Here is a 26,808-nt window from a genome sequence, read left to right as displayed (position 1 = left end):
ATCACATCTGCATTTCTAAAAGCTGGCCTCTGCCTAGTTTCTGCTTGGGGGGAGAGGGGCTGAGGCTGGTTTCTTGGTTTTTTTTAGATCTTCTCCATTATTCCTTTAGGGAAATATATTCTGCCTTTTTAATATTCCCCAAAATATTTATTTCTCTGTATTCTTCCCACAATGGATAGAGTCAGAGAGCACAAACTGTTTGGGGGAAAAAGGCAGAAGGACCTCTGATTACTGTCTTTTAAGACAAAGAGCAAGCACGGGTGGTAGAATAAATCAATGTTTATTGATGGCTGGGGAGTTCTGGGAATTGAAGTCTATCCATCTCAAACCATGGCTGGCTGGGGAATTCTGGGAGTTGAAGTCCAGCCATCTTAAACCATGGCTGGCTGGGGAATTCTGGGAGTTGAAGTCAACACTGTAATGACACTTTAACCTTCTTCCCATAATCCACTGCCCATCTTGCGCACTCAAAGATCATGAGGCGCTATAGAGTCAGTGTCAAGGGGTCAAGGCCTCTGCCAGTTCGAAAGACCCTTCATGGTGTTGCGTCAGGGGTCTTCCTCTCAGCCAACTGAATGTGAATTCCTCAAATTCTTGGATCAGCCGGCGGAATTCACGCCGCCCCAACAGAAGACCACTAATCTGTCCCCGAAAGCAAGGCCGGGAGATCTAGGCCTCGAGGTATCTAAGCAACCGAAGGACACCGGAAGCCGCGCTACCGGACGGCTCTCGTTGGCGCTTCCAGCTCACCGCTGATTGGCAGAAAGGCCGGAAGGGGGCGGACGCAGCCGAGGCGGGAAGGAAGGTTCGAAGTCGGAAGAAGCGAGTGAAGAAGCGCTTGGAATCCTGAGGTAACTCTTCTTGCGCGCGCTGGGGAGAGAGGGGCGCGTATTGGTTCCTGCGCGTTTAGACGAGTCCAAAAAGCGGGTGGCTGGCGCGGGGAGGGGAGGAGTACAGCACCTTTCGACTCTTCCATTCCGAAGAGAGGGGGGGATTTGTTTTTAAAGCACGCTCGGTTTTTGTGCCTTTCTGTTTCTCTGACATAAAATGATTTTTGAAGGATCGAAAAGTGGGGCTTAGGGGAGAAAATAAAATGCCCCCTCCAGCGTTTAGTGAGTCAAAAAGTCTTTTTTATGGGGGGTGGGCTATTGGAAAGAACCACCATCCCGCAAGGCAAGTAAAGTTTGCTTTTTTTCTTGCATCAATTCCTTTTAAAAAAATATTCCTAAAATTATTCTTAACCTCCATTAGTTATTTAATTTTAATTTTCCATAGTCGGTTCAATTATATTCAAATCGATATATATATATATGTGTGTGTGTGTGTGTGTGTCGTTTTTTTCTATATTTTATTGATATATGTGTGTGTATCGATGGCATTAAAAGTATTACTATTATATTATTACTATTAGTATTATATTTTATCTATCAAATGAGATAAAATGTATATATTTTATCTCATTGGATAGATAAAATATAATAATTATAGTATAGTATACAATAGATAGTATATCTTAGATAGATAGATAGATAGATAGATAGATAGATAGATAGATAGATAGATAGATAGATAATAGATACATAGATAGATGTAGGCAGGTAGATAGATAGATAGATAGATAGATAGATAGATAGATAGATAGATAGATAATAGATACATAGATAGATGTAGGCAGGTAGATAGATAGATAGATAGATAGATAGATAGATAGATAGATAGATAGATAGATAGATAATAGATACATAGATAGATGTAGGCAGGTAGATAGATAGATAGATAGATAGATAGATAGATAGATAATAGATACATAGATAGATGTAGGCAGGTAGATAGATAGATAGATAGATAGATAGATAGATAGATAGATAGATAGATAGATAGATAGATAGATGTAGGCAGATAGATAGATAGATAGAGATAGATAGATAGATAGATAGATAGATAGATAGATAGATAGATAGATGTAGGCAGATAGATAGATAGATAGATAGATAGATAGATAGATAGATAGATAGATAGATAGATAGATAGATAGATAGATAGATTATAATAGTAGGAATAATACTTTTAATGCCATTGAATATCCACATCTGTCTATCCTGGGTCCTTGGGAAGGACTCGGAGAGATGGATAAAAATGCCAATCCAGTCTAAACATCTGGCTGCGTGTGCGAGAAACTGTAATAATACATTGCATAGACTGACTACAAATACCAGCATGGCAAAGTAGCAACAATAGTGCATTGGAAGATCTGCAAGAAATACCATTTCTATGCAGATAATCCTCGACTCATAGCGATTCATTTAGTGACCATTTGAAGTTACAATGGCACTGAAGAAAGTCTTACGACAGTTTTTCACTGGGCATTCCTGCAGCACGAAGATAATAGCTTGACTCCTTGTGACTTCACAAATATCCTTATTAGCGAAGTAGAGATGGTTTGAACTAGCCTTTCTTCTATTAGGGATTTTCAAATTCTCAGTTGAGAAATTATTTTATTTTATATTTGTTTGTTTGTTTGTATCATGCCTTCAAGTCAGTCCAGGTGGCAAACGTATCCAACACATCTTCCTCCTCCTATTTTTATCACAATAACAACCCTAGTTGGTGAGTTGGACTGAGAGAGAGGGACTGGCCCAAAGTCACCCAGCTGGATTCACGGCTAAAACAGGACTAGAACTCTCAATCTCCTGGTGATTGGCCCAAGGTCACCCAAACAGCTCTCGTGGTTAAGGCAGGACTAGAACTCACTGTCTCCCGGTAATTGGACTAAGGTTTTCATGTCTAAGGCGGGGCTAGAAATCTCAGTCTCCCGGTGATTGGCCCAAGGTCACCCAAACAGCTCTCCTGATGATTGGCCAAAGTCATCCAGTGGACTTTCAAGTCTGAGGTGGGATTGAAATTCAGAGGTTTATAATTGAAAACACTGCTTCTTTTTTCTTGAAGGTGGATGTCCTGAAAAGTGAATGTGATTATGGCATTACGAACATCAGAATACACCATTGGTGGAGTGAAAATTATCTTCCCTTGTAAGGCTTACCCATCACAACTTGCTATGATGAATGCAGTAAGTCTGTAAAGCAATGATTTTACAACAGTGATTGTAAGGTTACGCTTAAACCTCTGCAGCAATGTTTCTTAACCTTGGTAACTTAAATGTGGACTTGAACTCCCAGAATTTGAAAAGTTCAGAGAAGAGCAACTAAGACGATTAAAGGCCTGGAGACTAAAGCATATGAAGAACGGTTGCAGGAATTGGGTATGGTCAGTCTAGAGCAGCGGTTCTCAACCTATGGGTCGCGACCCCATTTGGGGTCGATCGACCATTTCACGGGAGTCGCCAAGCAAGGCTGTCCGCCATTTTTTTTGTCCGCCATTTTTTCCCCTTTTCTGGCGGGTGCCTTACCTCCCTTGGGCTGGGCCAGCTGGTGGTCGGCCTGCTCCTTCTCTGCCGCTTGCCAGCTACGCTTCGGCCGGCGCAGGGGGCGGAACCACGCATGCGCGGCGCTCCCGGGCAGGGAAAGTCCTCGACTTACGACCGGTTGGGTAGTCCTTGACTTACGACCGGTTTAGTCCTCGACTTACGACCAGTTGGGGGTCGCGGCATTAAAAAGGTTGAGAACCACTGGTCTAGAGAACTGAAGGACTAGGTGTCATGGTTCCGACAGATAAAACTCTTCAAAGAACTTCGAGGCATTGTTTACCTTACAGAATTTTTATTCAAGTAGCATGGCATTGGCACCTACATGGTCGAAGCCAAAATCTGAATTCTCCTCCCCTAAACACATAGTATCAAAGCACAATTCCCTCCTCTAATTAACATCATAAATCACATTCTCCAATTAGTTTGAAATGCAGACCTTCCCTCCAGTTCTCCAACCGGCCATTTCTTATCATCTCTTATTTCAAACAACCTTGAAAAACACTCTACTACGATGTTGTTATGTCTAACTAATTCCCATATACATTCTTCCTCCTCCACCCCAGCATCATCTAATTCTAACTCTAAAAGTAACACACAAGTTAAGGGGAAATTGGCTGCATCTTCATATATTGTCAAAGCAAGAACATCCAATGTTAGCAGCGTTGACACTAGGGCAGTGATGGCGAACCTTTTAGAGGCCGAGTGCCCAAACTGCAACCCAAAACCCACTTATTTATCACCGGGTGCCAGGTGGGCGTGGCTGTGGTGGTCATGACAGATTGGATGGGTGTGGCCAAGGTGGGCGTGATCTCCTCGATGTTGCTCGTAGGGAGGGATGCCTGTGGGGGCCGGGCAGGGTTGGGGGAGATCCAGGGGGTCTCTGGCAGGTGGGGCGGTGGGCAGGAGGCTCGTCCTGCGGGGTGAGGCGAGACAAGGTGAGGCAGGGCGGGGGTGCTGTTGTCACAGGGCAAGGTGTGGCAGGGACTGGGGTGGCTGCTGCCTGACACCATCAACCTCTGCGCACAGAAGCCAGCGAGCGCATGGGTGCTGGGATGCATCTGGCCATGTGGGACCTGGGCGAGTTAGTGGGCGGCTGGTTGAAGAGGGACAGTTGCCATCTCCAGGGCATGGCCTGTGTGCCCACAGAGAGGGCTCTGAGTGCCGCCTCTGGCACGCGTGCCATAGGTTCGCCACCACTGCACTAGGGAGTACATGATAGCAATATTTCAGTATTTGAGGGGCTGCCGCAAAGAAGAGGGAGTCAACTTATTTTCCAAAGCACCAGAAGTCAGGACAAGAAACTAATGAAGGAGAGAAGCAACCTGGAATTAAGGAGAAACTTCCTAACAGTGAGAACAATTAACCAGTGGAACAGCTTGCCTTCAGAAGTTGTGGGCTCCCCATCACTGGAGGTTTTTAAGAAAAAACTGGACAGCCACCTATCTGAAAGGGTATAGGGTCTCCTGCTAGAGCAAGGGGTTGGACTAGAAGACTTCCAAGGTCCCTTCTCTATTCCGAGTGATTGAATTGTTAGATGCATGCAGCCGGCCAGCCTGCTGGATGTGGAATTCTAGGAGTTGAAGTCCAGACTTTTAAAAATTTCCAAGATTGAGAAACACCGCTTTATAGTTAGTTGCAAACCAGGATTTTCTCCAGCTTCCCTGATCTTTTTTTGTTTTTCAACTTCTAAAATATTTGCTTGGTGTTGTTGTTTTTGGTTTTAAAAAAGCAACAGGATTAAATTCAAAGCTCTTAAATCATAGCGAAAATTATTAGCTCCATTTTGTGACCTTTTTTTGCCAGTTAAGTGAATCACATTGTTAAGCAAACCTGGCTTCCTTCATTACTTTATTGGTTGGAAGCTGGCTGGGAAAGTTACAAATGATGAGCACACGATCCCAGGATGATGCAGGCAATTCAAATCAGAAATGAAAAGTTTTTAATATTGGTTGGGGAGTCAGGATCCAACATGTCTCCCTGAGTAGAAATTGCTTTTTCCATTGAAATTCCATGTTTTGAAGTAGATGGCCATCTACATTATTCTTCAAATTCAATTCTGCAATGAATGAAATTAGGGAAACGGTTTGAAAGCAACAGGTATGTCAGTTCTTCAGGTTTTTTTAGTTGCCGTCTTACAGTGCAAAAAAAAAGAAAAAGGCAGCAGTTTGTTTTCCATGCTGGCAAAAATTCCTATCCTTCTTTGCAGATTGTGAAGGGGCTGAGCTCCAAGCAACACTGCCTGCTGGAGAGTCCCACTGGAAGTGGAAAGAGCTTGGCACTGCTCTGCTCTGCGCTGGCCTGGCAGCAGTCCCTCTATGGTGAGGCCTTGGGTGGGCCAGCTTGAGCCCATCAACACTCTGCTGTTGGCTTCATTTTCCCTGCTAATATGTCTGTCTATTTATCCATATATATCCATCCATCCATCTATCCATATATATCCATCCATCCCTATCCATTATCTCTCTCTCTCTCTCCATTATCTATCCATCCCTATCCATTATCTCTCTCTCTCCATTATCTGTCTGTCTATCCATCTATCCATTATCTATCCATTTTCTATCATCTATCCATATATTCATTATCCATTCGTATCCATCCATCATCATCTATCTATGTATCTATCTATGTATCTATCTATGTATCTATCTATGTATCTATGTATCTATCTATCTATCTATCTATCTATCTATCTATCTATCTATCTATCTATCTATCTATCTATCTATCTATCTATCTATCTATCTATCTATCTATCTTCTATCATCCATCCCTATCCATTAGCTATCTAGCTATCTATCTTCTATCATCCATCCCTATCCATTATCTATCTGTCTGTCTGTCTATCTATCTATCTATCTATCTATCTATCTATCTATCTATCTATCTATCTATCTATCTATCTATCTATCTATCTATCTATCTATCTATCTATCTATCTATCTATCTATCTATCTCTATCCATCCATCCATCCATCCATCTATTCATCATCCATCTATCCATGCATCTATCTATCTAGCTGTCTTATTTAAGAACTGCCTATCTCCCTCACAGAATAAAATATTAAAAGCATAAAAACAGTATATAAAATTTAAAAGAGGCAAGGGTTGTTAAAAATTGATTAAAAGGTGGGGGGGGGAGCTTTCAGGGTGCCAGCAGTTGTGCCTGTTTTTATGCCCTTTTTGCCACAGTTGTTAAGCGAATCACTACAATTGTTAAGTAAACCACACAGTTCTTAAGTAAATCTTCCTTACCCCATTGACTTTGCTTGTCGGAAGCTGGCTGGGAATGTTAACAATTGGGGATCATACGTTCCTTGGATGCTGCAACCATCATAAATACAGGCTGATTGCCAAGTGCCTCAATTTTGATCATGTGATCCTGGGGATGCTGCAACAGTTGTAGGTTTCGAAAAAACTGTCATAAATTCACCTTTTTCCAGCCCATTGTAATTTGAATGGTCATTAAACAAATGGTTGTTTGTAAGTCAAGAATTACCTGTATTTTTTTTTTTAAAAAAACTTGTCTGCTCTTTAGATAAACCGCTGGATGACTTATGCTCAAAAGAATGCAAGAAGACTGAGGCTTTGAAACCGTGCCACTGCCCATGCCACGCTAAATCGTCCGGTCAGGATCCACAAGGAGGCAGCCAAAGCACATCTTCTTTCTTCCCCAACAATGCAACAGAGACCTCACCAGGCAGTGGAAGTAGCTCATCCAACAGAGGTATTGTCTTATCTAAGGGGCTTTTAAGGACACCACCCTCATTTATAACAGAATAACAGAGTGGGAAGGGACTTTGGAGGTGTTCTAGTCCAACCCCCTGCTCAAGCAGGAAACCCTATACCATTTCAGACAAATGGCTGTCCAGTCTCTTCTTAAAAACTTCCAGTGTTGGAGCATTCACCGCTTCTGGAGGCAGGTGGTTCCACTGGTTAATTGTTCTCACTGTCAGGAAATTTCTCTTTAGTTCCAGGTTGCTTCTCTCCTTGATTAGTTTCCATCCGTTGCTTCTTCTCCTTCCTTCAGGTGCTTTGGAGGAAAGGTTGACCGCCCCCTCTTCTTTGTGGTAGCCCCTGAAATATTGGAACAGTGCTATCATGTCACCCCTAGTTCTTCTTTTTCTTCCTTAGACTAGACATCCCCAATTCCTGCAACCGTTCTTCACATGTTTTAGCCTCCAGTCCCCTCATCATCTTTGTTCCTCTGCTCTGCCCTTTTTCTAGGGCAGTGATGGCGAACCTTTTAGAGACTGAGTGCCCAAACTGCAACCCAAAACCCATTTACGCATCTTCGGGTGCCGGGTAGGTGTGGCCCATTGGGTGGGTGTGGCCCATTGAGTGGGCGTGGCCAATTGGGTGAGCGTGGCTGCGGTGGTAATGGCAGACTGGGTGAGACTAAAAAGTTTAATCAATCAATTTCAACTTTGCAAGATTTTTTTTTTCCCACGAGAAGTTGAAATTGACTGATTGATTGAACTTTTTTTTTTTGTACACGGCGGAGGCCTAAAGCAAAAAGGTTTTACAAAACCCAGCTGAAGGCCTAGAACTGGGGCGAGGGTATGTGTTCCCACAGAGAGGGTTCTGAGTGCCGCCTCTGGCACCTGTGCCATAGGTTCACCACCACTGTTCTAGGGTCTCCACAAGTTCTCCATTTTTATTTCCTTCTTATCTTTCGGGTTATGTTTTTCTGTTTATAAAATTGTTTTCTGTTTCACAGACTCCCTTTAATGTAATTGTTATTGCAGAAAGCCTCTCACGAACGACCTTGGCTTCAAAACTGTCTGCCAAACAGCAAGCCTCATCCCATGAAGAAGATGACAGCGACAACGATTTCAAAGTAGAAAAGAAGAGGATTCGTTCACTCGAAGCAGAGCACCAGGTTGGCAAAAACGTACACAGGCAGTCCTCATCTTACAACCATTAGTTTAGTGAGCGTTCGAAGTTACAGTGCTACTAAAACAAGTGCAGCATGCCCGTGGTCCCGTGATCAAAATATAGCCACTTAGCAACTGTTTCATATTTACGATGCTTGCAGTGTCCCAGGGTGTTTATATAGAATAGAGCTGGAAGGGACCTTGGAGGTCTTCTAGTCCAGCCCCCCGCTTAAGCAGGAGAACCTACACCATCTCAGACAGGTGATTGTCTAGTCTTTTCTTAAAGATCTCCAGTGATGGGGCGCCCACGATTTCTGGTTGATTGTCCTCACTGTCAGGAAGTTTCTCCTTAAATCCAGGTTGCTTCTCTCCTTGATCAGTTTCCAACCATTGTTTCTTGTCCTTCCCTCTGGTGCTCTGGTGAACAACCTAACCCCTTCTGCCTTGTGGCAGCCCCTCAGATACCAAAACACTGCTATCATGTCTCCCCTATTTCTTCTTTTCTTTATGCTAGCCCATGGGTCAGCAACCCACGGCTGCGGATCCACATGTGGCTCTTTGAGCCTTCTCCTCCGGCTCCCAGCCTCCTCCGCCATTTGCAGAGAGAAACAGAGACAGAGAGAGGCACTTGCGCTTCCCTTCTCTCTCTCTCTCTCTCTCTCTCTCTCTCTCTCTCTCTCTCTCTCTCTCTCTCTCTCTCTCTCTCTCTCCCTCCCCCTCTCTCTGCGTATGTGTGTGTGTGTGTGTGTGTGTAAAAAAGAGAATGGTCTCACGCTGTCCTCTGACAAGCTGACAAGCTTATTGGGTGGGGCTCCTCCCTTTGCTTTGTCGAAGCAGGAAGCAGCAGCTCTGTCTGTCTATCTGTCTGTCTGTCTCTCTCTCTCTCTCTCTCTCTCACACACACACACACACTCACACTGAGTGGGGAAAGAGGACTGGCAGACCAAGGGCAGGAGAGAGCCAGCCCAATAAGAATGTGTGTCAGCTTCTCGGAGGACAGCATGGAGCCAGCTTGCCAGGCGAGCAGAAGATCCGGGTGGGGGGGGGGAGAGAGAATTTTCTTTTCTCTGGAAACGGGTCCAAGTGGCTCTTTGAGTGTTTAAGGTTGCCGACCCCTGCCAAACCCAGGTCCCGCAGCCGTTCTTCGTATGTTTTAGTCTCCAGGCCTTTGATCAGTTGCTCTTCTCTGATTTTTTTCTAAACTCTCAACATCTTTTTTGTGATATGGTGAACAAAATTGGCTGCAGTATTCCAGGTGTGGTTTTACTAGGGATTTGTAAAGCGGTACTAATACTTTGCCTGATCTTGATTCTATGCCTTTGTTTATACAACCCAGGATTGTGTTAGCTTTTTTGGTTGCTGCCGCACACTGCTGGCTCATGGTCAAGTGATCGTCCACTAGGACTCCAAGGTCCCTCTCACAGTTACTGACTCACAACGATTCGTTTACCAATCTGGTTACAAATACTGGCTATAAATACTAAATGACTGGAGTGCATTACAGCGAAGAACATCTCCCATTGTGCCAGCTTTTCAACCTCTTGCTCTTCAGATCTTTCTCTCCATGCCACAGCAGCCTGCGATGTGCTCCTTGGGGCAAAAAGAGACCTTTTCCCAGCGGCCGTTGTGCTTTTTGCAGGGACATCATCTCTTGAGGCACGGTGGCTCAGCGGCTGAATGACGCTGGAGATGGTTTCTGCTCCAGCAGTTTGAGTCCTGGCAGGGTGAGCTCCCATCCCTTGCCTCAGCGTCTGTCCACCTAACACAGTGGTGTCAAACTCAATTTCATTGACGGGGGGACGGGGATGTGTGGCCAGAATGGGTGCGGCCTACTGGGTGGGCATGGCCAGCTCTACATCGTTTGTGTCAAGGGTGCCTGTGGGGGCCTGGGCAGGAGTGGGACAGATCTGAGGGTCTCTGGAAGAAAGGGGTGGGACCGGGGCAAGTGCCAAGGCATGGTCCATTTCTTCATTCCTCACAAAGGGTGACACCTCCCCAGCATGCACTCAGGGGGGCGGGGCCGACGTGGCAGGGGCTGGTTCCTCGCTGTTTCTAGACGGCCTTGAGGAGCTAAGACTGAATGTGTTTCAGCATAGATGGCCACCACAAAATTGTACATTGGCTCCCAGCTGGCCTGGGCCAGGGCCAAGGCAGAGGGGGCCGTTCCCTCACTGTTTCCAGGATGGCTTTGCAGGGCACATGAAACCACTTTGCGGGCCGCATCCGGCCCCCGGGCCTTGTGTTTGACATGTCTGACCTAACAGTTCGAAAGCATGTTCTCTGCGAATAGATAAATAGGTACCACTTCAGCGGGGAGACAGGTTGGCGCTCAGTGCAGGCAGTCGGATTCCTGCCAGCTCGGAACCTTCCCGGTTGCGGTGCCTGTTTGCGAGGTGGCTCCAGGGAAGGTAGCGGACCTTGGGTGACGTTGCAGGAAGATCTGCTTGTCTTTCTTTCTGGTGTGAAGTCAGGTCACCCTCCTGTGGTGTACCTTGGGAAGCGCACGGACGTTTCCTAGAACAGCCACAATGGGACAACTCATGGTTGAGTCGCCACGACCAACTTGCTGTCACGCGTACTTCTCAGTTCTTGAAGAATGACCAGTAGACAGGAACGGGTTGACATGTGGTTTACTTTGACCTGGAGAAAGTCAGCACTGGGAGTGATCTGCTCCCAATGCTTTACGTAGCCTCCCCACCCCGCAGCTCCACCCTCCCCAGCCACCATCCGGCGTTCAGTTCTGATAATCAGTACCCAAGACCCTGCCTCCCTCCTGACCCACCATCCCGCCCCTGCCAGAAGACGCGTAGCAGAGCGGCAGACTCCAGGTAGGAACCCTGTTGTCCTCTTGCCATCGCGGTGAGCCCCTGTGGCGTGGCCCCTCGGTCCACTGGTGTTTGGTAGTCGTGCTGGTGCTGAGGCCGCTCCGCTGCTCTGCGGCCCTTGTTCCGAGCTGCGCTAGGTGTCCCCGCTCATCGCCTGCACCGCTGGAGTCAAGCTGCACCAGCCACCCGGAGGAGACCCGAGCCCGGGTCTCCGAGCCTCTTGCCGGAGCCGCGGGGACGCCCCACCCTACAGCGGCATCGCCAATCCATCTCCTGTGCTGCTGGCATCCCTAGGCTTGAGCGGCGGGCTGCGGGGATTCCCTAGGTTCGAGCCGCGGGTTGCAGGGATGGTACACCAGCCGGTAGGTCTCCCTTGCTGGTGACGCTGGTGCCAAGCCGTGCGGCCTCCCTGGCGGCGTTGCCGGCATCGGACCGCCGGCTTCTGGCTGTGAGGTGGCCTCCTGGAGCTGTCTCCCCCTCCTCCGTGTATATCGAGCCCACGGGGCTTGACACTTGCCATGGGACAACTCGCCACCGTCAACTTGCTGCAGGGTAGCTCGCTGCGGGACAGTTCAACAATTCAATTTAGTTATTTAAAATAAATTGTTTTAATTTTCGTCCTTCGCATTTCATTTCATCCCTCCTTTGGCGTCCTTTCTTTAGTGATTCTGTTCCACCATTTCTTCGATACTAGTGTAAATCTTGTTCCGTGGCATGTTGTCCCATGGCAAGTTGGCCACGGTGAGTTCGCCATGGTTAATTGGCAGCCAAACTACTATTCTGCAATTGCATTGGGGTCTCCTGGCTACTGTAACAACACCATAGGTTAATAACAACAACAACAACGACAACTTCATCTCTTCAATTCTCCTAGCCCTCTGTTGCTGTTTCTCTTTCTAATAACTTGTCTTTGTGACAAAAAACACTTTATTTGGGGAGAGGAAAAAACACATTGATTTGTAGACTTTTAGCCTTTCTGAATTCAAAGGCATGTTTGCATGGCTTATAGGGGAGAAAACGATATCGGCTGGCCACAGGAACCCAGCTGGTGGATGCTTTGGAAGTTCACGAACAGCGGAAAAATGGGGAATTGACTGTGACTCTTGGAAAAAGTGATCCTTCCTCACTTAAAACCGTAAGTACGGTAATACTAAGATTTTTTATTTTAAAAAGAAAGACACATTGCATTGGTTTGGAAGAGCTCAGAGGTCAGCTATGTGAAAAGATTGCTGGGATTTTGCCTCCTATTCTAGTTACAGGTAGTCCTTGACCAGTGGTGGGATTCAAATACCTGAACAACTTGTTCTCTGCGTGGATGCCACTTCCGGCGGTCTGTTTTGGGCCTTGCGAAAAAGGGCTAGGACATCAGCCGGTTCAACGAAGTCAACAAAAAATTAGCTACCGGTTCTACTGAACCGGTGCGAACCGGCTGAATCCCACCACTGTTCTTGACTTACAACTATTCAAGTTATGACGGATTCCCCAAAGTTACGATGCCTCTCCCTGTCACTTGATCACATTTCGGGTGATTGATTGATTTTGTGTGTGTTGCGTAACCAACCACCCATCTCCCTCAGACAGACTGTATTTATTTATGTATTTATTTATTAAATTTATATGCTGCCCATCTTGCTAATCTGAAGTGACCTTCGCTTCTGGTTTTTGGCAAAAACGCCCCAGAGCGAACAAGGGCTTTGCTTAATGACCGTAGCATTCATTTAACAACTGCTGCAAAAAAGATCATAAAATCGGGTCGCTTATGTGGATGACCCCTTTATAGCCATCATGAATTACTAAGGTGATGGGCAGGCTCCGGTAGAGTGGTAAATTGAAGACTACAGATAGTCCTCCACTTACAACAATTTGTTCAGTGACCGTTCAAAGTTACACTGCCAGAGGTGACTTTTCACTCTTCTTAAAAACNAGTGGACCTACCTTTGGGGTTCCCATTGCATGGATTTGAAGATCCAGAGGTCAGCCCCCCCCCTCTGCGGTGACACGGCTGAAGTTCAGGCACTTGGCCTGGTGGCTGCATTTACAGTTGTGTACACCATCCTGCGCTCACATGACCGTATTTTACGACGGTCTTGATGAAAACTGGCATTTTTGCTTTGGGGCCTTTGGTTCGCTTAATGACCTTGACATTTGCTTAATGACTCCGGCATTCACTTAACGACCGTAGTGTTTGCTTATTCATCACTGCAGAAGAGCCATAAAATCCTTTACGACCGTTATAACTTAGGAACCTGTATTTTAAAAGGACTACCTGTATTTTAAAACAGGGGTCCCCAACCCCCGGTCTGTGGAGCAGTACCGGGCCGCGGCATGCCAGCAACCGGTCCGCACAAACAAGGAAAGCCCCATCCATAGGATGCAGGCAGTACACAAAACCACGCACCATGTCCACGGAAAAACCTTTCCATGGAACCGGTCCCTGGTGCCCAAAAGGTTGGGGACCTCTGTTTTAAAAGGCCCTGAACACGTGGCTCTTCATCCAGACTTTTGGCATGGATGACTGATCTCCCCCCCCTTTCCCCCCCACCCCTTTTCCTTGTAAAACCATCCAGAGTCGCTGGGTGTCAGGTGACGCAATTGTTAACTTGGATCTGAACATATACTACACTGATATATTACATCTCTAGGACAGGGGTGTCAAACTCAATTTCATTGAGGGCTGCATCAGCATTGCGGTCGTCCTCGAGGGGGGGGTAGGTGTGGCCAGGGTGGGCGCAGCCTACTGGGTGAGCGTGGCTGGAGTGGATGTGGCCTACTGGGTGGGCGTGGCCAGCTCTACATCGTTTGCGTCAAGGGTGCCTGGGGGGGGCTGGGCAGGAGTGGGACAGATCTGAGGGTCTCTGGCAGAAGGGGGCGGGACCGGGGCAAGCCCAAGGCATGGTCCACTGGAAGAGCCTGCTGAAACCCCTCACCCGGAGCCCATCAAGCTGGATATGTGAAATAGGCGAGGACCATTTGCTGGCCACTTCCAGGCAATGGTGCGTTCCTTCATTCCTCACAAAGGGTGACACTTCCCCAGCACGCGCCCAGGGAGTGAGGCCGACATGGCAGGGGCCGGTCCCTTGCTGTTTCCAGACAGCCTTGTGGAGCTAAGACTGAATGCATTTCAGCATAGATGGCCACCACAAAATTGTACATTGGCTCCCGGCCGGCCTGGGCCAGGGCCAAGACAGTGGGGGCCGTTCCCTCACTGTTTCCAGGATGGCTTCGTGGGCCACATGAAACCACGTCACGGGCTGCATCCGGCCCCCGGGCCTTGTGTTTGACACGTCTAATCTAGGAGGTTCTTGGGAAGAACTTGATGTATGTGAAGGCCATCACCAGCTAAAGAACAGGCAGCTGTGATTTCATATTTTTGTACTCATTAGAGCAATATGTCCCAAAAATGCTACCATCTAAGCAGAAAAGAAAGATATTAAAATATCTTTTAAGCTCGAGGAATGGACAGCGATTGTAGTGGCACGTTACTCCCTGCGGAATTAATCAGCCCTCTTATTCTTTATGTGTTTTTTTTAAAAAAAAAATCTTCAAGATTTCTTTTGCCATAGTTAACAGTGGCACCCCTAGAAGAAATTAGGTAGCAATTTCTTAGAAAGTTACGTGTTGGGGTCTTGAGGTTTTATATTGCAATGTTTTTCGAACTTGGCAGTTTTAAGATACGCAGACTTCAGTTCCCCACTGGGGAATTCTGGGAGTTGAAGTCCACGTGTTTTAAAGTGGCCAAGCTTGAAAAGCATTTTTTTCTTCTTCTTCTTCCTAGGGCACTTCAGGCTGGCAAAATGCCTGGGCAATTTTGGATAACAGTTTACAAGCTGTTTTACAGAAGCAGTAGAAATCCATCCTGCCAAGCAAGAGAGCATCAGAAACATTAAGAGACAGTCAGAAGATCAGCCACAAAGTTATTAGAAAAAAAAAAACAACTCCAGCTGTGAGCAAAAAAGTGTAATTTAAGAGAATCGGACTCCAGGGGTTACAAAGGTCACGGATTGGAACCCCAGAGTAGCTAATTCAGACCCAAATGTTGACTCTGGTTTTAATGTTCTTGCTTTTTGAGAAGCTCCTAGACTCAACTGTTAATCCTTGGAGATTAACCAAAAAAGGACTGTTTGTGTGCACAAATAAACCCATTAATCCCTAGTAAACCTTTCCAGCCATTTGGTGACCCTAGACCTACTTAACCACTCCATCTTAATCTTTTTGAGGTTTTGTTCAGGGTCAGGCTGAGAATCTGGAGCCCTCTCCCCTCAATGGTTCAGATCTTCTTGACATTGTGTCTGCCGAGGACTTGGGCCTTTGGGATGGCGGTCTAATTCATCCACTGGAAGGTCTAAGACAGTGGTGGCGAACCTATGGCACGGGTGCCAGAGGGGGCACTCGGAGCCCTCTCTGTGGGCATGCGTGCCGTTACCCCAGCCTTGCCTCCCCCCGCGACCCCCTCCTCACCAGCAGCCCCCCTGGAGGAGAGTCGCCCCCGAGCGTAGCCCACGTGGAGCAGCGCAGCCAAGGACATGGCAGCCAGGCAGCGTAGACAAGACTCTGTCCTCACACCCCATCACGCACAGTTGATGCTGCATGGCGTGGCTGCCATGGCGCTGCTGAGCTGCTTGGGCGATCTGCGGCGGGCCCTGGAGGCGTCTTTTAATTTCTTGGCTGCCGTCCCCATCTGTGGTGATCTTGGAGCCCAGGAAGAATTGTGCTATTTATTAAGCTGTGCATATCTTGCAGAAGAGGAATTGTGTTGGTAGGCTGAAACAAATTTATTAAACTTGAAATTTGTCAAGCTTTGGAATTTCATGTCAAATAATTTTGAGGACCAGCAGGGGTTGCTGTTGGTTTTCAGATGCAAATCCTTTTAAAAAAATAATAATCATTAACCTGCTCAGTTTCCTGAAAAATGGTAAGACAAGCCCATGATTGCTAAGGCAAGTTAGGGCATATATAGATAGCCGTGGTAAACCACAGTGTGAAGATTTGTATATACACAATATTTTATCTGAACAGGCTCCAGAATTATAAACCGTTCCTTAAAGATTAACAATATTGCCCACTGGCAAGAGAAGACTATTTCTGCTTTCAAGAAGCAAAAAAATATAGTTTCTGTTTCTATTCGCAAAATCTTACTTGATTTTTGAAATCAAAAGTGAATCGATGGATTATTGTCAGGTTTTCCCAATAGTTCAACACTCATTGCGAACAGAAAATAGAGCATTGAGTTTATTTCAATTTTTGTTTTATTTACCTACATTTGTATACTTCCAAATCCAGAAAGCTCTAAGTAGCAACTGAAGGATGAGAAAAGCTACTTTTGAAATGTTCATAGTGACTCAAAGTATCTTATCATCAAGAAGAGTGGATTTTTTGAGATGTCTATATTACTGTTTTTCTCTACAAATCTTCTACTATTCTTTGTCTTCTTGTTTTATATCTCTGAGAAAAAAAAAGAAAGTAAGAAAGGATTTCCTAGCCGTGTCCACTTTTGACCATGTTCACCAGGAAAATCTAGTCTGTAGTCCTACGTATCTATTAGGGATTTATATTTGGGGATATCACGAAAAAGGGCTTTGTCGATCATGGCCCGTTCTCTGTGTAACAACTTTCTCCTGGAGGAACGATTGGTTCCCACCTTGTTGCTTTTTGAAAGCCCCTGAAGACGCGGTTTTGACAACGAGCCTGGGGACCCCGAATAGAGATGGAGCTGATGAAGTAGTTGGTTTGATCGTGTTGCTGCTATCATGGAGGAATGGGCTTTTAATGGTTTTTATGTGGTGGATTTTTTTAACGTTGTAAGCCTCCTGGAGTCACCTGTGCGTGAGTTGGGTGGCTATATGAATTTGAAAAGAGCCCAATGCTGGGAAAGATGGAGGGCAATAGAAGAAGGGGACGACAGAGAATGAGGGGGCTGGATGGAGTCACTGAAGCAGGAGGCGTGAGCTTAAATGGACTCCAGAAGATGGTAGAGGACAGGAAGGCCTGGAGGAACGTTGTCCATGGGGTTGCGATGGGTTGGACACGACTTCGCAACTAACAACAACAACAACAAAGTGAATTTGAAGAAAGAGAGAGAGAGAGATAGGAGGAAAGAAGGAAGGAAGGAAAGGAAGGAAGGAAGGAAGGAGCTCATTTAGTGGAAAAAAATAAACTTAACCAAAATCTGGAGACTGCACCCTTTTCCCCTTCTTTTAGGGCAGGGTAGACAACCTTGGCTCTTTTATGACTGGTGGACTTCAACTCCCAGAATTCCTGAGCCAGCCATGCTGAGGAGAAAGGGAGAGGTTTCCATACTAAACCATGGTGGCTCAGGAATTCTGGAAGTTGAAGTCCACGTGTCATAAAAGAGCCAAGGTTGCCTACCCCTGTTTTAGGGTATGGCCAAGGTCAGGCTCAGTTCCTTTCTTTAGCTAATCCCATCAGACCCAAGTTGTTCAGTGAATCTTACTCCCCCTTTGACTTTGCTTGTCTGAAGATTGTAAAAGGTGATCACATGATCCCGGGACACTTGCAACCATGATAAATATGAGCCAGTTGCCAAGTGTCTGAATTCTGATCACATGACCATGGCAATGCTGCAATGGTCATGAGTGTGAACAATGGTCTTGAATCACTTTTTTCAGTGCAGTTGCAGCTTCCAACAGCTACTCAAGTTTTAAGTTAAGGATGGCCTGTCCTAGAGTAAATCTTGTATCTGAGCACCTGAAGGCAGGAGAAGAAGCAACGGATGGAAACTAATCTAGGAGAGAAGCAACCTAGAACGAAGGACGAATTTCCTGACAGTGAGAACAATATATAACAGAATAGTAGAGTTGGAAGGGGACTGGAGGCTAAAACATATAAGGAACGGGTTGCTGGAATTGCATATGTCCAGTTTAATGAAGAGAAGGACGAGGGGGGACATGATAGCAATGTTCCAGTATCTCAGGGGTTGCCCCAAAGAAGAGGGAGTCAAGCTGTTCTCCAAAGCGCCTGAAGGCAGGACAAGAAGCAATGGATGGAAACTAACCAAAGAGAGAAGCAACCTGGAACTAAGGAGAAACTTCCTGACAGTTAGAACAATTAACCAGTGGAACAACCTGCCTCCAGAAGTTGTGGGTGCTCCATCACTGGAGGTTTTTAAGAAGAGACTGGTCAGCCATTTGTCTGAAATGGTATAGGGTTTCCTGCCTGAGCAGGGGGTTGGACTAGAAGATCTTTAAGGTCCCTTCTGTCTCTGCTATTCTGTACAGGTAGTCCTTACAACATTTTATTTATAAAACAGTTTACAAACAGCCCTGAAAAAGGGACTTAATGTCTGTTTTTCACACTTACGACCATTTCGGCATCCCTGTGGTTACATGACCAAAATTCAGACGCTTGGCAACTGGCTCACATTTACCACGGCGACAGAGTTCTGAAGTCACGTGATCCCCGGTTTGGGACTTTCTGACGAGCAAAGTCAATGGAGAAGCCAGATTCACTTAACAACCGTGTTACTGACTTGACAAACTGCAGCGATTCGCTTAACGATTGTGGCAGGAAAGGTGGTCAAAATGGGGCAAAACTCACTTAAACCTACATGTCTCGCTTCGCGACAGAACGTTTGGGCTTAGTTGTGTGCCTGTAGGTCGAGGACCTACCTTGTCTTGTAGAAAGGAATTACCTTTGAGTTGCCGACCTTCAGCTGCGCATTCATCTTTTCTCTTGAAATGAGCTCTGTTTAGTAGCGATTCTAACGATTGTGAGAAAAGCAGACAAAAGTGAGGAGGAGGATAAAGCCACAGGTCCACCCTCTGCTTCTATTCCCTTTTTGATCCCGCGCACAGCGGATGTGTATTGTGCCAGCCTGGTGTTCGTTGACAATCCATCCTTTAATGGATGTTTTTCTTTCTCTTCTGCTCTTTTATGCTAACAATGACTTCTCCAAGCAAGGCTACACACAGCAGGCCCTTTTGAAAATATGCAGATGTTGGTTTTGGAGATCCCCTTTTGTCCTCAATTCACAAGAGCATGTATTTCCAGTGCAACAATTAAAAGCATATTTATTCAGTTAAAAAGACTTGTCATCCGTTTCGGCAGAAGGGAAGAAGAATAGAGAGAGAGGAAAAACTGGCGGTTGTGTTGTTTTGAGCTGAGCTGAGCTACATGTATGTTCACAGTTAAAAGGGTGCTGCGCTCTTTGGGCTGGGCGCGGATCTTTCATCAGGAAAACAATGCCTGTTTTGTAAAGTTGACCCTTGAATGCATCTGGGACTTGGCAGTGAAGGTGATTTCAGAGAGTCAAAGAGAACGGATAGCATTCAGTAAAGGTAGCCCACCTGCTCACCTTTTAACAGAATAGCAGAGTTGGAAGGGACCTTGGAGATCTTCTAGTCCAACCCCCTGCTCAAGCAGGAGACCCTATATACCATTTCAGACAACCTCTTCTTGAAAACTTCCAGTGATGGAGCACCCACAACTTCTGGAGGCAGGTCGTTCCACTGATTAATTATTCTTACTGTCAGAAAATTTATCCTGGTTCTCTCCTTACTTAGTTCCCATCCATTGCTTCTTGACCTGCCTTCGGGTGCAACTCCATACCCAACTCCAGCAACCGTTCCTTATATGTTTTAGCCTCCAGCCCCCTGATCATCTTTGTTGCTCTTCTCTGCACTCTTTCTAGAGTCTCAACATCTTTTTTTACATCGTGGTGACCAAAACTGGATGCAGTACTCCAGGTGTGGCCTTACCAAGGCATTGTAAAGTGGTATTAATACTTCACATGATCTTGATTCTATCCCTCTGTTAATGCAGCCTAGCACTGTGTTGGGTTTTTTGGCAGCTGCAGCACACGGCTGGCTCATATTCGTTGACTACCTTTGTACAGGTAGTCCTTGATTTACGACTACAATTAGGACCAGAATCCTGGTTGTTAAAGCTTCGCTTCAGGACCACCCTCCTGGCGCTCCCAATTGTGGTCATTGAGCAGTCTCCCAGGTCATTAAGTGGGCACTGCAAAAGAGCTGTCTGCTGAAGGATGTCAGCTTCACAGGTGGGTGAGTCTGGTTGGTAGGCAGCTCTTTGAGAGCAAAAGGGCTGCCTGCTGGAGGGATTCAGCTTCACACGGAGCTGAAATCTTTTGATTAGGCAGCTCTTTCAACCATGACTGTTTTTCAACACTTCTGACTGTTGCAGCATCCCCACGGTTGTATGATCCAAATTCAGATGCTTAGCAACTGATTCATATTTATGACGGTTGCCGGGTCCTGTGATCCCCTTTTGCGACCTTCTGACAAGCAAATTCAGTGGGGAAGCCAGATCCACTTAACGCCTGTATTGCTAACTTAACAATGGCAGTGATTCACTTAAGCACTATGGTAAGAAAGGTCGCAAAATAGGGGGAAACTGGCTTAACAACTGTCTGGCTTAGCCATGGAAATTTGGGACTCAGTTGTAGTTGTAAGTCGAGGACTATCTGGGAGCCCCGGTAGCACAGTGATTAGAATGCAGTATTGCAGGCTAATTGTGCCGACTGGCAGCAGTTCGATTCTCACCGGCTGAAGGTTGACTCAGCCTTCCTTCCTTCCTTCCTTCCTTCCTTCCTTCCTTCCTTCCTTCCTTCCTTCCTTCCTTCCTTCCTTCCTTCCTTCCTTCCTTCCTTCCTTCCTTCCTTCCTTCCTTCCTTCTGAGGTCGGTAAAATGGGGACCCAGATTATTGGGGGGCAAGATGCTGACTCTGTAAACCGCTTAGAGAGGGCTGTAAAGTACTGTGAAGCGGTATATAAGTGCTATTCCTTCCTTCCTTCCTTCCTTCCTTCCTTCCTCCCTCCCTCCCTCCCTCATTCACTCACTCACTCACTCACTCACTCACTCGCCATGGTGACGCTGTGGTTAAAATGCAGTATTGCAGGCTGACTTTGCCCACAGCCAGCAGTTCGATCCTGACTGGCTCAAGGTTGACTCAGCCTTCCATCCTTCCGAGGTCGATAAAATGAGGACCCAGATTGTTGGGGGCAATAGGATGACCCGGTGAACCGCTTAGAGAGGGCTGTAAAGCGCTAAGAGCGGTATATAAGTGCTATTCCTTCCTCCCTCCCTCCCTCCCTATGGTGGTGCAGTGGTTAATATGCAGTATTGAGCGCTGACTTTGCCCACTGCCAGGAGTTCGATCCTGACCGGCTCAAGGTTGACTCGGCCTTCCACTCTTCTGAGGTCGCACAGATTGTTGTGGGGGGGGCAATAGGCCGACTCTGTAAAGTGAGTGTTGCAAAGCACTGTGGGGCAGTGTATAAGTTAGGGGTCATCAAACTTGGCCCTTTTATGACTTGTGGACTTCAACTCCCAGAATTCCTCAGCCAGGCACCCGTGCCTGGCTGAGGAATTCTGGGAGCTGAAGTCCACAAGTCATAAAAGGGCCATGTTTAAAGACCCCAGGTCTGGATCCAAGCCTGTAGTTTCATCAAAATGGCCGACAGGAATTCTGGGAGTTGAAGTCCACAAGTCATAAAAGGGCCAAGTTTGAAGACCCATGATATAAGTCTAAGTGCTATTGCTATTTTCATGCCTCCTGGATTGGACAGCCCAGTAAAACCTAAGCATCTATTTTTTATTTATTTGTTTGTTTGTTAAATTTATTTGCCACCTGTTTGCCTATTCTAGGTGGATATATATTGACCCACTCTTCCAGTTTCCCTTCAGTTATTCCTTGGTGCTCTCTGAGCTTGCTTCTTTCCTTGCAGATGTTTCTTTCATTCAGAGAAGCAGCCAGCCAGCCAGTTTGATCTAGTGACTAAGGCACCAGGAGTTCGAGTCCTGCCTTAGCCGTGAAAACCTGCTGGGTGACTTTGGGCCAGTCTCTCTCTCTCTCTTTCTTAGCCCAGCCCACTTCACAGGGTTGTTGCAAGAAAATAACCAAGCTCAGAGAAAGTACCACGGATGCCACAGTCCTCCTCCACCTCCTCTTCTTCCTCACAAACCCCCCACTCCCTTCTAGCACTGATGATGTTACCTAGTTGGGTCATGAAACGTCTGGAAGAAAACCACCAAGCTCAGAGAGCACCAAGGGACCCACAGTCCTCCTCCTCCTCCTCCTCCTCTCCACAAACCCCCCTCCCTTCTAGCACTGATGATGTTACCCTAGTTGGGTAATGAAACGTCTGCAAGAAAACCACCAAGCCCAGAGAGCACCAAGGACCCCACAGTCGTCGTCGTCGTCGTCGTCNAGTTGGGTCATGAAATGTCTTTAAAAAAACAACAAAACCCCAAGCCCAGAGAGCACCAAGGACCTCACAGTCCAGCCCTGAGCTACAAATAGTGTCTCTGCTACTGGTAGAATTGTCCCTGTGGACAAAAGGCAACAAAGATTCAGGTCAAGCCCCTGTTAATTAATCCCACCCAAGTGCGAATGCTCTTGTAATCTTTCCTCTCCGAGGAACAAGGGGCGGGGGGGGGCGCGGCAGCTGCAGGAAGGAAGGAATCCCGATGTACCCAAGGCAGGAGAGTAAACAGTAAACGGAGAAGCGTGAAACAAACACTCGGGGTATCAAGAAACAGCTGCGACAAGCATCTCGCTCAATGCGCCTGCCTGTGTGGTTGAACATATTGCTTACCAACCTCACAAAACAGAGCCGAGGCATTTCAGTTACACATTCCCGGAGAATGGCAGCCTGCGAGAATCGAAAGCCCTGGCTCTCGAGGCGGGCAGGCTCACCGCCGGCGCGATGAAGGAATCGTGGATTTGTATTACCTTCTGCCACCTGACCCACATCTGATGCTGGGCTGCTGCTGATTGATGTCCTGAATGCAGCCTTTGAAGGGAGTCCCAGCTTAATTAAAATGTTTGCTTGGTTCGCGGTGATCTGTGAAGCTCTCGATAAATATTGAATTGGGTTCATCTGCTGGTTACTGCCAGGGGATAAACAGATGCTTTGTGCTGCTTAATCAAGAAGCCAAGGCTATTTTTTTTTTTGCAAAAAAAAAAAAAGGAAGGTTTTTTTTTTTCAATCAGGCCACTTCGGGATCTCGGCCGTGTGTGCTTGTGTGAGATTTCGCACACCCGGCACTCTCGGCGAACCAGTTTTGATTCCCCATAATATATATCTTGGGGGCTTCGAGAAAGAATTTTCCCAATAAGGTCTGCAGGCTAAAACATATGAGGAAGGGTTGCTGGAATTGGGTATGTCCAGTTTAACGAAGAGAAGGACGAGGGGGGACATGATAGCAGCGTTCCAGTATCTCAGGGGCTGCCCCAAAGAAGAGGGAGTCAAGCTATTCTCCAAGGCGCCTGAAGGCAGGACGAGAAGCAACGGATGGAAACTGATCAAGGAGAGAAGCAACCTAGAACTAAGGAGAAACTTCCTGACAGTGAGAACAATTAACCAGTGGAACAACCTGCCTCCAGAAGCGGTGAATGCTCCAACACTGGAAGTTTTTAAGAAGAGACTGGACAGCCATTTGTCTGAAATGGTATAGGGTTTCCTGCCTGAGCAAGGGGTTGGACTAGATGACCTTTAAGATCCCTTCTGTCTCTGCTATTCTGTACAGGTAGTCCTTACAACATTTTATTTATAAAACAGTTTGCAAAGTTACAACAGCCCTGAAAAAGGGACGTACGTCCATTTTTCACACTTACGACCATTTCAGCATCCCTGTGGTTACATGACCAAAAGGTATAGGGTTTCCTGCCTGAGCAGGGGGTTGGACTAGATGACCTCCAAGGTCCCTTCCAACTTTGTTATTATTATTATTAATATTAATATTAATATTTGTAGCTCAGGAGGAGAGTTTTGAGTGCTGTCTGAGCTTGGTTGTTTTCTTGCGGACATTTCATTACCCAGCTAGCTAACATCATTAGGGTTGGTGTGAATTGCCTTGGTTTTTTAAATACAGATAAGTCCTCCACTTACAACCATTCATTTAGTGACCGTTCCAAGTTATAACAACACTGAAAAAGGTGACTTACCACCAGTCCTCATACTTATGATCATTGTGGCATCTTCACAGTTGCATGATCAAAATTCAGCCTCTTGGTATCTGGCACACATTTACGACGGTTGCCATGTCCTGAGGTCATGTGATCGGCCTTTGTAACTTTTCCAGCTGCCTTCTGACAAGCAAAGCCAGTGGGTGAAGCCGGATTTATTTAATGATTGCACAATTCACTTAACATCTGCAGTGATTCACTTAACAACCATGGCAGAAAGACGGTAAAATGGGGCATGACTCATTTAATGCTTGTTTTGCTTAACAGGGGAAATTTGGAGTTCAGTTGTGTCATAAGTCAAAGACTACCTGTAACTGTATATGAAGAGAGAGACAGACAGACAGACGGACGAATTGATAGACAGACAGACAGACAGATCCAGGAGATAAATAGATCCAGGAGATGACAGATAGATGGATGGACGGACAGACAGACAGACAGACAGACAGACAGACAGACAGATGAATTGATATACAGACAGACAGATCCAGGAGATGATAGATAGGTAGGTAGGTAGACAGACAGACAGACAGACAGACAGACAGATCTATCCAGGAGATAGATAGATCCAGGAGATGATTGACAGACAGGCAGATAGATCTCTCCTTTGTTTTAGAAGTGTGCAAGCGTGCTTGTTGGTGTGTTGGCCTCGGGGGTGCATGAGATCCAGTCGGAGGAAATGCAGTTTGCTCACACTGCAGGATATGATAACCTTTGCTTCTTTGTGTGTCCAGGTATTGTTTTTTGGGTGATGTTGGGAAACTGCCAGATAGGCTGGATGGAGGAGTCAAACAAGGGCCTAGCTTAGAGTCCTTGCCCTGCTGCAAGGGGCATAATAAGTCTGACCTTCCCCAAGACCCAGGGCAGCCTTACCTGGCGAGCAGTCTGGGGAGGTTTTCGAAACAGTTAAAGTTACTGACTTGGGCTATTCCTAAGAGACTACAGTTGCTTGTGCCTGACAAGTGTGTCGGGAGAATATGTGGCAGAGGATTTCCATAGCTTGAGGGGACTTTTTTGGTTACGACTGAATGGCCGGTATTTGCCAAGTTCCTTTTTTTTAAATAATCAATTTTTTTATTTTATTCAGCATTAAAGAACAAACTCAAAAAGGATACAGAAACAAAACACAACTAACATGCCCACAGAAAAAAGGAGTGCATAATTTAAAAAAACCCAAACAAACCCAGATATATACATAAATTGCTCCCTCTAATTCAGGGGTAGGCAAACTTGGCTCTTTTATGACTCGTGGACTTCAACTCCCAGAATTCCTCAGCCAGCATGGCTCAGCTTGGAAACCTCTCCATTTCTTCTCAGCATGGCTGGCTCAGGAATTCTGGGAGTTGAAGTCCACGAGTCATAAAAGAGCCAAGGTTGCCTACCCCTGCTCTAGTTGAATACTGATAAATATACTTCAAAGGTAATAACTCCTCACTTCGGGGTTTGCCTAGCTCCTAAGAGGAGATATACGTAGTCAATTCCAGCCTAGGTGTAAGGAATGGAAAGATGTGAGGGATTTTTTGTTTGTTTGTTTGATTGTCTGTGGGTTCACTGACAGGACAGGGATGGTCAGGGTTTGTGAGTGGAGGGGATGGCACGGGTGGCCCACAAGTTTTTCCTTCTCATTCTCCCTCCCCTGATGATATTGATGTTATTCATTCAATTGTGTCCGATTCTATTCTATTCAGATGGTCTCCCTAGGTCAGGGGTAGGCAACCTTGGCTCTTTTATGACTCGTGGACTTCAACTCCCAGAATTCCTGAGCCAGCCATGCTGAGGGGAAAGGGAGAGGTTTCCAAGCTGAGCCATGCTGGCTCAGGAATTCTGGGAGTTGAAGTCCACGAGTCATAAAAGACCAAATTTGAAGACCCTTGCCCTAGACCAGGGGTAGACAACCTTGGGTCTTTTATGACTGGTGGACTTCAACTCCCAGAATTCCTGAGCCAGCCATGCTGAGGAGAAAGGGAGAGGTTTCCATGCTGAGCCATGCCGACTCAGGAATTCTGGGAGTTGAAGTCCACGAGTCATAAAAGAGCCCAGGTTGCCTACCCCTGACCTATGTCTTCCCATCTTGCACTGCTTCTTTGAGTTGTTCTGTTCTCCGACTAGTATCAGCTTTGATGGTGTCCAGCCACCTTGTTCTTTGGCGGCCTCGTTTCCTTTTTCCACTAACTCTTCCCAACGTAATTGCTTTCTCCGGTGAATTTCCCTGCACGACATGGTCAAAATAAGTGAGACACAGTTGTGCGATTTTTTTCCCTTCCAGTAAAATATCTGATATTATGCGCTCCAGGACTTTCTTGTTAATTAGTCCCTTTTGCTTTCCAAGGAATGTGCAGGAGCCTTCTCCATCACCACAAGCCAATTTTTTTTCTTCCTATCTTGCTCTCAACCTCTCTTAAAAACTTTTGTTTGTCCCTTGTTCAGGGTCTCTTTCTTGGAAAGCAAGTACCTAATGCAGTGCTTTTCAAGCTTTTCACCCATTGTACCACTTTTAGGATATGGCAATATCCGAGTACCACCAGTCGCCTAGCAAGGTGTCAAAAACTTGATGACCAAAAAAAAAAAAAAAAGGAAAAAAGTACAGGTAGTCCTCGACTTACAACAGTTCGCTTAGTGACTGTTGAGAAGTTACAATGGCACTGAAAAAAGTGCCCCCCAAGCCACAGCTTAGCAAGAAACCTGCCTGCCTGCCCGGTGGCGCTCTTCCTCCTGTCCGAGGTTTTCATTGTTGTGAGC

At 46.2% G+C, this 26,808-nt stretch overlaps 1 protein-coding gene across 1 annotated transcript in view; it reads left to right on the top strand.

The window, feature by feature from the left end:
- Positions 1 to 2,974: 2,974 nt before the first annotated feature.
- The window catches only part of BRIP1 (BRCA1 interacting protein C-terminal helicase 1), a 97,606-nt gene continuing 73,772 nt past the window's right edge, over positions 2,975 to 26,808 (top strand). Inside the window, exons 1-6 of the mRNA XM_029286404.1 lie at positions 2,975 to 3,067; positions 5,631 to 5,742; positions 6,960 to 7,049; positions 8,170 to 8,303; positions 12,133 to 12,235; positions 16,085 to 16,101. Of these exons, the coding sequence (XP_029142237.1) occupies positions 2,975 to 3,067; positions 5,631 to 5,742; positions 6,960 to 7,049; positions 8,170 to 8,303; positions 12,133 to 12,235; positions 16,085 to 16,101 (549 nt within the window). The remainder of the gene's footprint in view (positions 3,068 to 5,630; positions 5,743 to 6,959; positions 7,050 to 8,169; positions 8,304 to 12,132; positions 12,236 to 16,084; positions 16,102 to 26,808) is intronic.

This window comes from Protobothrops mucrosquamatus, unplaced genomic scaffold (assembly GCF_001527695.2).
Source record: "Protobothrops mucrosquamatus isolate PMUCROS unplaced genomic scaffold, P.Mucros_1.0 scaffold3574, whole genome shotgun sequence".
Lineage (NCBI taxonomy): Eukaryota > Metazoa > Chordata > Lepidosauria > Squamata > Viperidae > Protobothrops > Protobothrops mucrosquamatus.
This window is presented reverse-complemented; position numbering and strand designations above follow the sequence as displayed.